Source organism: Morone saxatilis, unplaced genomic scaffold (assembly GCF_004916995.1).
Source record: "Morone saxatilis isolate NCDOM2014 unplaced genomic scaffold, NCSU_SB_2.0 Contig11, whole genome shotgun sequence".
Lineage (NCBI taxonomy): Eukaryota > Metazoa > Chordata > Actinopteri > Moronidae > Morone > Morone saxatilis.
In genome coordinates, this window is record NW_023339663.1 from 18449546 (window position 1) to 18463411 (window position 13866).

A 13866-nucleotide genomic window follows, 5' to 3' on the forward strand; every position below is an offset into this window, starting at 1 on the left:
ATTCATTCAACAGCTGTTGAGATATTTCAGTGAGAACCAAAGTGGTGGACAGACAGACTGACCATCCAAGCGACTATACAATCTTGATGACTTCTATACTGCCTCCCTGTCACCTATGTCCATACCTTTCTCAAAGTCTGTTGCATAATGCTTTCAACCAATTCTTGTTGAGTCACGCACAAGCGGTGCCAGTGTGGAAATGCAGCTGCTGTTGCATAAACCCGTTTTTACGAAGCGGAAAGACCCATTTCTCCTGGAAGGTCAGGGTTTGCACGTTTTAAGTAATTACATTTGGTGCACGGGTGAAGGCGTCTATGTTCTTAAATTTTCTTTGATACATTTTAATCAGCTTACTACAGTAGATTTACACAAAGATTTCTCCAGCTAGCTTGTAAACTAGAGAACTTTGCAGATTTATTATCTTTTACATTTCTGTGTGTTTTGTCAAACAATTAGACCGCACTTTCTGTAACTGTGTTTTTTAATTGGTTGGGAGGACGTTTGTGGTAGGTCACAACACGGTAAATGTACTAGACTGAATGTCCACAGACTAAATGTACCATATATGGGTCCTTGTTGACAAAAGACCAGTAACTTGTATCATGCTGGGTTTGCCAGCATATTTATAGGTCTCATCTGTGACTGCAGCACAGTTCTGCCTGTTGAAAAACAGCCACCACAAAACTGCCTTGTTTAGATATAAAACAGCTTTTCGCTGTGGGAACAGTGTGAACTTTTGATTCAGGAATTTGTAGTACAGTACAGATACACAGAAGACGACCTGTGCAGGGGGGCTAAAACTTTCATTACTGACGTGAGCACCTGCTTCCTCCATTACCATATCTCTCCCATCAGCCAGTCAGACTCACATGATTTAGTCAGAGGAGGAAAAGGAGGAGAGAAATTCCAATCTTTCTGCTCAATACTTCCTGCCCGGTAACCCACGGACACAAGCATTTCCTCGTCCAAAGTCAGTTGACAGGAAGTGATGGTGGATTTTGGCAGAAGGACAGCTTTGATGTTGCAAAAAAAGAGTCAGAGCTAGTGTCGGAACTGTGGCTGTACAAGAATTACAGATTGACGAGTGATTTTTAGGAAGAAAAATGATTGGTCACTGATCCATTTGTAAAAGAGAACATGAATGAGATAAAAAGGGCCCGGTCAATGCTCTCACAAGGGCAGAAACCAGCGAGGGAGGGCTAATCTACTGCCTGCCATCTGTCGCTCTCCCAGAGTCTCTCCACAGTTTTTGCCTTATTCTCTTTCATTCTCTCCCTGTTCTTCATGTGCAGTCTTTATTACAAATTGGATTATGAGTGTCTATAAATGTAAGAATGTATTCAGTAAGAAGTCATGTTTGCAGCATTCCTAACACAGATACAGCTTAACTGCATTATTTGCTGTAAAAGTCAGGTAACCATTTAGTTAAAGATCCCCTCCAGACATGTATTAAAACATATACAATAATCTGCTTGGAGAAATAATGTGTGCCTGATATGTTTTTTTTCCACAGAAAAAGTATAATTCCCACATTTAAACCCTTAAAATGGCATCTACTCCTTCTGCCTCATTAAAAATGACAAAATCTATGAATATGCAAATGTTGTTTTTTCTGCTGGACACAAGATGTCTCCTACTTCCCTGTAAAGTCAAGTGTGCACTCTTGGCCTAAAGTTTCAACATCACACTATAACTTGCATACTGGACCAGGGTTTACTTAAAAGCTATTGTGATGTCACAAATCATGATTGTAGGCCCCTTAAAAATCTGATTTCCATTGAGCACAGAGAAACTTTCCGATTTTAGCAGATAAATGTGAAAACATCCTTCTGGTTTCAAACTCACTGCACATACATCATTCTGAACAGTGCAGCTCAAACATCTGCAGGAACAAAAAGAAAAGCATATTTTTGAGTGGTGGGGGAATATAAGTACACAGGTTATTTAACTAGTTAGAAAAATACCACAATGATGTGGCCAGTTTTCTGCACTACACTAACCTTGAGCACCATGTGGACTATAGATCCTTACCAGTATTAACCACTTTGCTTTTGTATGTAGATCATTTCAAAGCAAAGTGCTTAAAAGTGCAGCACTTTGCTTTTTTTGCATGTTGCACAACATCATTGTAGACGTGCAGTTTGCTTGACCAACCACTGTATCTAGTCCCAATACTGGTTCAAGCTCTTATTTTGCATATACCTATACAACATACCTAAATGCTATTACAACATATGGGTGATAAGTTGACATCAGCCATTCAGTGTTGTTAAGGCTCTAGTCATTGAGTTTAACCTCTGGTAATGTAACACTGTAGGAATTATAATGAATAAATGAAAGATATCAGTGGACTGTCGGCTTTAAGGTTTACTGTTTCCAGAGTGACAGAGGAGTCTGACTTTTCCTAACTGGATGGCTGCCTGACCGACTGACCGACTGAAGCACTGGCGTAAGTGATTCCCTTTAGTGGTAGGCTCAGCTTTGCAAACCTCATGCAAATCCTTTCCACCTACCCTTAAAACAAACTTCATGTTGTACCTTATCTGTGATGCACACACTATTAAAAAACAAGGCTGGAAAACAGACTGTTGATAGAGTTACAGTTGTCCTAGAGAGGGAGACATGAGTAATATTAAGTAATTTTTTTTACATACAGGTTTGCATGATTGTCAAATGGGCTGGGAAATTTTCACAACTACAGAAAAACCTTTCAAAGCACACTGTATGGTCTGTACACTAGATCCTTGTAATGAATAGAGACTGCCAACTGGAAGGCGGGTGTTCAAACCCACCCAGTGCCCATAAGCATGGCTTAGAGACAAAGATAGCACTGTGTTTTCCTACTATTTAAGATCTGGACCAGTGCTGAAAATGTGTTAGCCCATCTGGGTGCTAACACACCACACGTATAGTGGTCCCATTACTGCTGACATGGCTGAATACATAAATAGACATATGACTCATAATGGGTCCCAACCTGTCTGATTGGTCCAGTCTGGGAGAACATATCTAATGATGCAGATTGCAACCATCTGAATGACGAAGTCTGTGTGTGTGTATGTATATATAACCTGTTTGTTCTGTGTTGTTTACTTAATCTATTGCAAAGACCATAACACTGGTTTATTTGAAGTTCACTGGTAGCTACTGGGAGCAGGTGAGCTTTTGTCGGACTTCTACATTTGCCTAGCACAATATGTAATAATAATAACAGGACAATGGAAAAGTCATTCTTCACAAGTCTTTTTTATCTACAGAGGGAGCGGGTCCTCTTCCACTGAGGCCGCCATGTTGAAACGCCATGTTTCTACAGTAGCTCAGAACGGACAAACCAAACAATGACTCTACATAGGGCCTTTCATGTTTTTTTTTAGAGTTTTCTGTGAACACCCCTACACACTTGGAAGGGGGATAGTGAGGCGAGCTGGTTGCAGTCTGCAACTTCAGCGCTAGATGTCACTAAATCCCACACACTGGCCTTTAACAGTACAGATTAGACAGAAGCTAGAGCTAATTGGAATGGAGCCCATGTTATATTACCAATTACACCTGTGGTCTTCCTGCCATGCCAAGTCAAAATTTCTCAAAGCAAGACTTTTAATTAGCCTGAATTCTGGGCCTTTAGGTAAAAAACTATTTCTTCAGCTTAAATTACATTTTCTAACTAACTAAAAATGATTACACTGAATTGTTTTTTAACAACATAAACCACTTAATGCTGAATTAATGTTTCACTGAAGGGTTGTGGTAAAAGATATCATACACTTCCTGGTGTGGTTTTGTCCTTTCATTTTTGACTTGGCTATGTTGGTCAGACCTCACCTGCTTCAGTTCTGCTTTGGTCTCTGCTGGGAGACTGGGCCATTTCTGTCTCTCCTTTAGTATATACAACACAGACAACTGTTGGATAAATAGTCTGTCTGCCCCTGACCTTAGCTGTCAGTAGCAGCTTTGAACTACACAGATCTTACTCTCTTTCTCTCACTCTGAGTGCACCAGTCTGTGTCTGTTGGTCCCTTACGCATGTAGTGCCCAACATAGACTCTCTTTTACACTGACAGAAGGAAATAAAGAACACAATGAAGAACCAGAAATGAAAGGTGTCACTGATGAAGCTTTCCTCCTCCACTGACTCCACTTCCTCATTCTGACTGTCTTTTGAACAGACCTTTTCTCCTCTCTCTGTCTCTCCATAGGTCATTGTATATCTATGTATGCCGACTCTGCCCCTAAATCTATACCCTACCAGTTGTGTGACCCTGGCGTGTCCTCACCACTACTGTTCTGAAACAAGCACTGCCTGTTGTTCTACAAAATGATTGATTTTCAGCCGCCTCACTCGCTGACCTCACACCAATGACATCAACCCCAATTCTCTCTCCCTGATGACTCTTTCTCTGTCTCTCTCTGTCTCTCTGTCTGTGTTTCTATATACAGTAAAATGACCCATGGTTCTTTTGGCTGTCTGTCTCCTTTATCTCTCATATCCCTATGTTTTTATTGTTACATCAATTTCTATCTTTCTGACCCCTTCCCACCATAGAGTTCTACTATTCAGCTGGGCTTGTGATATTTCAACACCCACGCTGCCAATGAACACCCCATCCACCAGCGGTGTTCACGTGTTTAGAAAGTGCTGCAAAGGCCTTTTGGAGTGTTTCAGATTGGGTTTGATTAATCCTGTTTGCAGTGCTGGGTTTTGTTTTCTTAAGAGGCAAGGCATGCCTCTCCTTCCTTTAGTCTGCTTTGACCCACCCTGATTTGTCCACATGTAAGTAAAATATGACAGGACTGGAGAAAGTTCTCCAATTAATTTTACTGTATAGTATGAACTACAGGTAAAGGAGGACATTTCTGGTGTTATTGAGAATATACGTTTAATGAAGAAGATATTAAAGAGGAGGAATTAACAAACCTTACATCTGCTGATTAAATTCCCTACCAACCCAATAGGGGGCCTGTCCAGAAAGGTCTGAGGTGACGTGAGGCCAAACAACAGCACTCCTGGCAGCCATCAACTGTTTTGCCTTAAAGAAACTTCAGCCTAGTGGACGTTTGCCAACATGGAGGTCAAAACCAGATTGATCAGTTTTAAAAACATAATTACAATACGGTGGAGGACGACAAAAAAAGCCCATGTTAAGCATTAAAATCATGAAGAGATGAAGACAGCTGAAAAGACCGAAGAGTCTTTTAAATTACCGGAAGTGATAGAAACACTTCATAAAAAGCAGCTTGTCTAGCATTTAATCTCTGTACTAAGATATGTGCATCACTCAATGCATCATCAACTCACTCATGCAAATACAGACATATTAACACCAGTGGGGCAACTGGACCGCCGTGGACGTTAAAATCAGGCCTAATAATGATGACGATGCATTGATTATGTGCTGCTGCACTTGACAGAAGAGCTTTCTTAAGAATCAGCCTGCTGTGTAGAAAAAGACTTAAAAGATTTTATACAAAAACTGTTTGGGTGTCAGCACTAAGTCTCACAATTATGTAACTAAACTGGTGGCATTGTGGCAAAATGGATAATGTTGGTAACAGCCGAAATAAGCCTGTAAATCATTATTATTATAATAAATACTATGGCCAATAACAATAAGCTGGTCTTGCGATCTTTCATGATGTTGCAATGATGCTTATTTAATAGTGGCTCTGATTGTGCTCCTTTTTGATATCATCAGAACTAGAGGGACTAGTGGGACAACCCAAAATAGGCCCACATTTAAAAATAAAGACAGAAATGAGCACTGCTGCTCTACTGTGGACCACAGATTTCTTTAATTCACAACCCGTGTCTCCATGTAAGATAAACTGATAGAGTAACATTCCCTGATCACTTGTCACCAGCCAGTCTGAGACCTGCCTGCAACCTGCATAACTCGTTTGAACCGAAAGGAATTTAGGAGAGTTTCCTGAGGATCTGCCTTTACCACTTACTTTCCACCCGGGCTTGCCTTGAAGGGGTGCCAATAAATACCCTGTGTCTAGGTGTCGATCATAGCTAACATCTAATGACTTAGCCAACTCATCCCAGGTTGTTTTGAGGAGAGATCAGCAGAGAAGCACCCCCCCACACACACTCCCTTCAAAGATACTTTTCTTTTATATTCCTGAATCACAAATCCAAACAAAACATTAAAAAGCGATATTAGACACAGTCCTAAAGCTCGTGTGAAACCTAAAAACCATCTGTGGAAACATTAGCATCGCAATATCAAACTTAAAACTCATGCTTAGATAAGCAGTTTCTCTTGCGTACCTCTCTCACCACGGCCAAAAAAACAAAAAAAAACATCAACTTCGGAGCTTCTGCGGGACCCGAAGTTATCATCCACCACTTCTGGACGGTTCCCGAGACACAATGTAGAGGTTTACTATCCAAAGAGAGCAGTATCTGTGTGGGAAACGATGAAGTTTCGGCAGCGTTGTTACTCAAGAGGACCTGTTGCTGACAGCTCGGTGTGTCACACCAACAACATGGCTGACGAGGAGTGAGCGGTGGCTGCAGGGAGGCTGCGGGGCGCTGTTAACGTCGGACTGTGGGAGGAGAGACACTGGGAGGAATAAAGACTGGAACAGATGGAGAAGGAGAACAATTGGTGATGGGAGAAAGATAAGAGAGCAGGCGATGCAAGAACTACTAGTCTTTTTTTTTCTTCTTCTAATTTTATAAGCCCTGTATTTACTTTTTACTTTTTTACTATTTTCCTACCGAGTTATTTGTCATATGTCGAACCACAAGAAGGGCACATATTCATAAACTCACCTGCTTTTGGTTCACATTTGACCACAGATAATCTCCTGAGCCAAGAACCATACATTATTAATTTCTCCTGAATATTATGCCTACTTATGCAGCACAGCCCCCCCTGGCCCCATAAGGGCGGCCTGCCTGCTATAAAGTAGGGCCTACATTACATCGTTTCATCTTTTTTTTTTTAATACTTTTTTTAATTATTAATGCTGTTTGAAATCTAGAGAATGTAAAATGAACTGCAAGTTGCCTCATTTTAAATTTTTTGGGGTTTGCACTACATAACCCATGGTGCATTGCGGTTGAGTTGCGTTACATTTTGCGACAGTGTCAAGCGGTTTCTGACGCGACGTACTACGGTTTACTTCTAGTTTACAGTCCGACCACTAACCTCCATGCGAGTGGGGCAAACATGTTCAATAAAAAGCCCCGCAGGAACTTTCGGCGGAGAAAGGAGAACTCCAGTGAAGAGGAGGAGGAGCAGAAGAACAACGGGGATGGAGAGGACAATCAGAAAGCTCCCATTGTGGTAAATAAGCCGTTGAATCTGGCCCAGGGCCGCGGGATCTCCTGCAGCTCCAAGCGGGAAGCGACGCCTCCTGAGCCGGATAGCAGCGACGGGGAAGACGGTGAGAGTGACAGGAGGCTGGGAGTGACAGAAGAAATAGAGGAGAGGAAGAAAGACGGGACTAAGAAAAAAACAAACATCCTCAGTTTCTCTGACGACAAAGAAGGTAATTAAGTATAAATATGTCGTTGTAAAAGTGAATATTTATAAAGATGGATCCTGGACATTTGGTAACGAACGTAAGAGGAACGTAACGTTGAAGATGTGCCTGAAATTACCGACAGGAACAAGGATTTATAGTGTTAATGAGGATACATGTATAGAATATATTTGATCTGAGATATTTGTATTGCCTAGTATTTTCTCGCCAGTTAAATTATCCCTATCACCTCTATTTGTGCACACAGTTAACTAACTGGACAAAGTGTCAATGCCCCACAAGTCCCAGGTTCACTGTACCACTGTACCACTGCACCTCTGTACCACTGCACCTCTGCACCACTGTACCTCTGTACCACTGCACCACCTGTGTACTTTACACTATCAACTTAGAGCGTTCCTGCTAAATTTGTGTCTCTGTCCTATAGTCCTGCATGAAGTTGTGTTTACCGCAGAGTAACTCGCACACAGAAAGCAGTATTGTTGCAGCACAAGAGCACTGATTGGTTTCTAGGTTTCTGCTCATATAATGAAGTTGCCATTTATAGACTGCTGTGTGCACTGTACTCCATAGGAACCTAAAGGCGACAGGGTATAAAAACACTGCAAGAGGGTGGTAGTTGAGAGTGGGGGTAAGTTTTTGTCATTGATATCTGATATTCTTTTGTTTTACTGTCTCAGCTGAGGGGCCAACGTTTAAGCTGAAGAAGTCTTCTGAAAAAGCTGTGCTGTTCCAAGTTAGGAGGAAGGAGGCTTCACCTGCCAAGACGACCCACAGCACAGGTAGGTTATGACCTCACTGGTTCAGATGAGAAACACTCATGACTCTTACACACTAGCAGGTCAACATGGTAGGTGACACATTGCGTACTCAAATCTTATGATCACATACAGTATACGTACACTAACGTACATATATACATGTCAGATGCCAGCGTACACCGAGTTAACAATGGGTTATTTTCCTATCTTTATTCAAGAACGTGGTCTTTTAGTTTGAGAACATGACTTATTGATTTCATGTTCAGTCCTTGACATTGCCGCTCCATGTTGGCCAGCAATCCACTAGACTCAGTCCCGATACTCTATCTGCACGCAAACACACATTTTGAAGACAAGCACAGCAAATCTGAGCACAAACAGCTTTTTGAGTGCGAGGGCAGACTTTTGAGGGAAAGCATTGGAAATCAGAACATGCAATCAATAGGTCATGTTCTCAAACTAAAAGACCACACTCTCGAATAAAGATAGGAAAAATCTAATGCCATCTAATACAAGAGTGCTGTAATAAATCCTACCTGTATGAAGAATATAATGTTCAGTTTTTGTTTAAACTGTTGAAGGTTTTGATTCGAGCTTAACATTATCTTGGAAGCCGTAATTGTAGAGTGTGTTTGTAGTGCTGTTTAATTGTTCTGTTATGCTGAGAGGTGTTTCTAATAATTTGTCCACCCCATGAGGGCAGACTAAATATTAAAACAGCACCATCAGTGCAACTAATGAACAGGCAACCGATCATATATCCTGATTATATGATTTTCACAGGTCTTAAAAATGTATTAGTCAGTGTTACTAATTTTTCAGTCGTTTTTGGGAAGAATTTGTATTGATGATTATGCAACAACAGGTAACAATTACAAAACAAAACTGCCATGAAACCAATATGAATTTTCCTTCATATTTCTTTTGTACTTTTTTTACCAGTATGGATGTAAAATAGGTCTTAACCTGGATTCATAATGGTCTTTTGAAAGAATTGAATTTAACCTTTTGAAACCTGTAGAAAAAAATACAAGTAGCTGTAGTGTCATTTAACAAATACTTGTTCATGGATTCATGGAAAAGGGGTAAAGCATATCAGCAGTGACAAAGATGATTTGTTTAGTACAGAGTTATTTTGGTCTCAGAAAGATGCCTATACAGAACTCCTACCTGTTGGCCTACAAACTTAAGATGTCTTAGTAATTGAAGTAACATTTTCATCTTATTTCAGTAATTCTCTAGATAATAATATGATAATGTTTGCTAATGTAATCATAATTAATTTTTTTTTTTTGTATTGGCATGTCTCCCTCTCTTCTCTCTAAGCCCCAGCAGGTGGAGGTGTCCCACCATCTGGTTCTCTCAGGCAAGATTATGACACTCAGGCTTCACCACGTAATGATGACGATGATGATGACGACGACGACGATGATGATGATGATGATGATGATGACAGTGACAGTGATGAAGGTGGTGTCAGGTCTCCCTCAATCAGCTCAGCCTCAGACTCCAGCCGCTCTGCTACTAAACCAGGTGTGTGTTTTTGTGGGTGTACTGTACTGTGGGTGTGTGTCAGAGGGCGAGTGAATCTGCAGATGGTTATTGTCTGTGTGTGTGCATGCTAAAGGTTTCAGAGACAAACTCAACGCTCAGTCTGCAGGTTCCTGAGTACCAATTTCGACTGTATATCCAATTTACAATCCCCACTCCACTGTGCTCTGAAAGCCTATGTACAACCTGACTTTATCATAATGATAAATTAGGTGTTATTCTGAGTACAGTTGCAATGTGTCTGCTAAAAACACATTGTTTAGTAATGAAATGTAAGTAATTTCAAACATTTTATTATTGAATACCAGATAACTATAATACATTTCTTCATACAGTATTTATTTAATGTCCAGCAGTGTTAAGAAGCCAGATTTCTGTTGCTCCAACTTGCTTCCACTATTGCTTATAATACGTAGCATTTTGTTGTGTGTGTGTGTGATTGTGTTTGTCTGCCTGCCATTTATATTCATTGTGTCTCCCTGTCTGTTGATTTTAAACAACTATACAGTAATTATCCCCAATGCTGAAGAGATCCGGGCAGCCAGGAGGCAGCGTCGCACCACTCGAGCCCAGAAAGAGTTCATTTCCCTGGGTAGAGATGGCCAGAGTTCCGCTGGTAGCACCCCGGATCATTACAGCAGAGACGACGACGAAGACAGAGTTGATGATGACGATGATGAGCCAGATGATCATGAGAGAAGAATCGAGTTCGCCCCACGATTGAAGAGCATAAGGGAGAGGATTGCTGAGAAACTTGGTATGAGAGGGAAGGAGACAGGGGAGATGGGGTGAAGAGGTTTTGCATCAAACTGTGAGAATGTGAGTTGTACTGTTTTGTCTGTTTGTGTGTAATCTAGGAGGAAGTGATGGCAGTCTCTCAGGGACTGATGGAGAAGAGCAGGAACTTTGGGAGGAGACACAAATTGAGAAGGGAGTCAAGAGACGACCAGGAGAACAGGTAAGAAGAGATTTCAATCAGCAATACAAATTTAACTTTTTGATCCAAACTGCTTTTTCTGTTCGGGGAATCAAAATGGGGAACTCCTTACCTACAGAAGTAAAACTGGATCCTGACTGGGATCATTTTAGATTCAAACAGAAAGAGTTTTTGAGGAGCAATCAATCATGTAGTCATGAATGATCTGCTGCGTCCTGTTTTTTGGTGATTTATTTTATTAGTTTGTGTGCTGTGTTGCTTTGTCTGTATTTCTTATTGAGTTCTGTGTTTTTAATAAGCGTACGTATTGTTGAGTTTGTGTTTTTTACCGTGTTTGTTGTTGAGTTTTATGTATTTTAAAGGCCCATCTAGGGATGGGCATTGTAAATTAGTACAAAATAAAATTTCACCCTAGGTGTTCTCTGTGCTTTTTCTGTATTGATCTTTTTTTTTCCCATTTTGTGTAAAACTGGGCATTCTTAAATAATAGTTAAGTCTCCTTTTCTGAAGACGCAAGCCTTCCATCAGTGTAACTACACCCCTCTGTACTGCAGCTTTGACATCCTTTATCCTCCTATTTTCTTCTGCTCAGAGCCCATCTGGCAGTGAATCCAGCCGCTACAGCAGCAGCAGTAGCAGCCGGCGAGACAGGCGAAGACAAAAGAAGAGACCAGCAGGGGGCAGAATCCCAAAGACTCTTTCTCCCATCAGTGTCTCAATGGTTAAGAAGAGAATCATTGGAAAGTACGTTTCTTGTACATTTGTTTGTGTGGCACAACATCATCATTACGCTGAGTTTCATTGCCAGGTCGTCAACCCAAAGCATTGGTATCTGTATTTGACAACCTGTGAATGAAACTCAATCATCTATGACTATGACTGACCCAACGTTTAATATTGTCATAACAATATCTTTCCAGTGTACGCATTGCCAAGCAGTACATGTGTTGGAATCAAACATATACATATACATGTGTGTATTCCTCACTTCACACCTCACCTTCTCTCTAGACTAGACTCCATGAAGGAGGTGCACAGAGCACGGCAGGCAGAGCTGAGGAGGATGGAGGGCGATGTTGAGTGCGCTAAAACCTCTGTGGAAAGTCTGGAGGAGGCTTCCTCAGAGAGTCAGCTGAAGTTTTACAGGGCCATGACCCTCTATGTCCACAACCTGGTGGAGTGTCTACGGGAGAAGGTAGGAAATGAGTAAATCTGTTCAGTTAATAAAATATTTAATGATTAAAATGGAATAAAACCTCAAATAAAAAAAATAGGTTGCAGGACCCAACAGTACATTTTAGTTTTTAAAACAGGTTAAACAGGCTCTGTCACAATCAGACATTTTTGTCGAACAGCTAATCGCTAACAGATAAGTGATGATAATTTGCTGACAGGTTGTTGAGATCAACTCACTGGAACTGGAGTTGCACGTTCTGCTGTCTGACCAGATGGAGGCGCTGTTGGCACAGAGGCGACAGAGAATCAAGGAGCAGGCTGACCGTCTGCAGCAGCTCAGCTGTGAGTAACGTCAGTGTGTCTGTATGTACGTTTGTGATCAAACTCTTGTCTCAGTATGTCTCAAAATAGTCTCTGGACAGAATATTTACCTGTATTTTTTTTAAAATCTCATTTTATTAGATAACACAGATGAGCAGAGCGGAAACACAGCCAGTGGAACAGAAACTCAAGGGTAATAATGTCTGTCAAGATAAAAATTTTCCTCTTTGGTTTATTACTTTTTTCATATGTTTTATATATATATACGCTATATGTATTCTATAAATAAATAATTAAGTTGCTGTAACATTAAATTAGAAAAGCTTGCTAAATTAATTTAATCAAATCCAGCACAAAGACATTACAAAAAGAGTCTATAGACCAGGTCTGTGAGATAGGCACTCCACTCTGCTCTTACAGATGTTTGTATGATATTTGTCTGACATGTTGCAGCGAGGGAGACACTGGTGTTAAAGCTGAGGATGTTGTCGGTATACCTGAAGACACAGAGCTCACAGCAGAAGAGGAGGAGCAGCTGCAGAAGAAGACAGGTGACGTCAACCTGTAGACCAGGGTTTTATATTAACAATACAGCTTTAACCCTATAAACTGTGACACAATAAATTCTGCCAGGCTGCAATATAAGTCTGTACTCAGATTTTTTTGTTGTTGCTTTTATCTGACTTTTCTTTCATTTCCTCTCCAGCTGATATCCTGTTGAGGTCCCAGGCAGTGTTTTCTGACGTCCAGGACGAGTTCTCCAACGTTAAGGAGATTCTGTCCCGGTTTGCAGAATGGAGAGGATCTTACTCTGACTCTTATCACAGTGCCTACATCTCTCTATGTCTGCCCAAGTTGTTGAACCCCATCATAAGACATCAGCTACTGCCGTGGAACCCACTAAAGGTACATGTGAACACAGACCCAGAGACTAGCTCATACATACACACATATATCATTACACAACATATGAGATTATGTGTCCAATGTCATTTGTGTGTGTTTCAGGATAATAGTGGGGAGTTTGAAAACCACCCATGGTTCACAGCAGTGGAGACCTTTTGTCACGGTCATGGCCATGAGGAGCTAGAACACACAGACAGACAGACACTGTCCAATGTCATAGAAAAGACTGTCCTACCCAAAATAACAGGTACCGCACACTCCATCCATGCCCTGTGACTTTTCCCACTCATTCACACACTTGTTCCTGTCTACCACTCATAAAATTAACCACATTTTCAATTCAGTTTTATAAGTAAAATCCATCTTCTCTGCTCCTGCTCTTCCACGGCCTGCTACAGGAACAGGGTATTTCTCCAAAAAGGAAAGCAAACTACAGAAAAGTCTTTTTTGCACTGTCTTTGTTTAGCCTATGTGGAGTTGGTGTGGGATCCCGTGTCTCGCCATCAGTGCGTCTGTCTATCGGACATATGTCACAGACTGAAGGAGGACTATTCCATCTTTCAAGGGGAGCAGACTAAACCGGTCAAGGTAAAGCCAACACTTTTGGTTATATAGTTGTCAATACAGACTAAGCACTACAGTTCCTATTATCTAACAAATATGAAATTATATATATATATATATATATATATATATATATATATACACACACAGCATATG

General features: G+C 40.9%; 2 protein-coding genes across 2 annotated transcripts in view; one reads left to right on the forward strand and one right to left on the reverse strand.

Annotated features, from left to right (window-relative positions):
* The window catches only part of LOC118343480 (intersectin-2-like), a gene marked incomplete in the record, with an annotated part of 30913 nt that extends 24266 nt beyond the window's left edge, over positions 1 to 6647 (reverse strand). Inside the window, 1 exon segment of the mRNA XM_035682313.1 lies at positions 6553 to 6647.
* A 455-nt stretch (positions 6648 to 7102) lies between these two features.
* gcfc2 (GC-rich sequence DNA-binding factor 2) overlaps positions 7103 to 13866 on the forward strand; it is an 8516-nt gene continuing 1752 nt past the window's right edge. The window contains exons 1-13 of the mRNA XM_035652478.1: positions 7103 to 7500; positions 8175 to 8276; positions 9582 to 9788; positions 10315 to 10563; positions 10664 to 10764; positions 11336 to 11487; positions 11755 to 11938; positions 12138 to 12261; positions 12382 to 12433; positions 12694 to 12791; positions 12947 to 13146; positions 13249 to 13393; positions 13613 to 13734. Coding sequence (XP_035508371.1) covers positions 7179 to 7500; positions 8175 to 8276; positions 9582 to 9788; positions 10315 to 10563; positions 10664 to 10764; positions 11336 to 11487; positions 11755 to 11938; positions 12138 to 12261; positions 12382 to 12433; positions 12694 to 12791; positions 12947 to 13146; positions 13249 to 13393; positions 13613 to 13734 — 2058 coding nt within the window. The 5' untranslated portion in view covers positions 7103 to 7178. The remainder of the gene's footprint in view (positions 7501 to 8174; positions 8277 to 9581; positions 9789 to 10314; positions 10564 to 10663; positions 10765 to 11335; positions 11488 to 11754; positions 11939 to 12137; positions 12262 to 12381; positions 12434 to 12693; positions 12792 to 12946; positions 13147 to 13248; positions 13394 to 13612; positions 13735 to 13866) is intronic.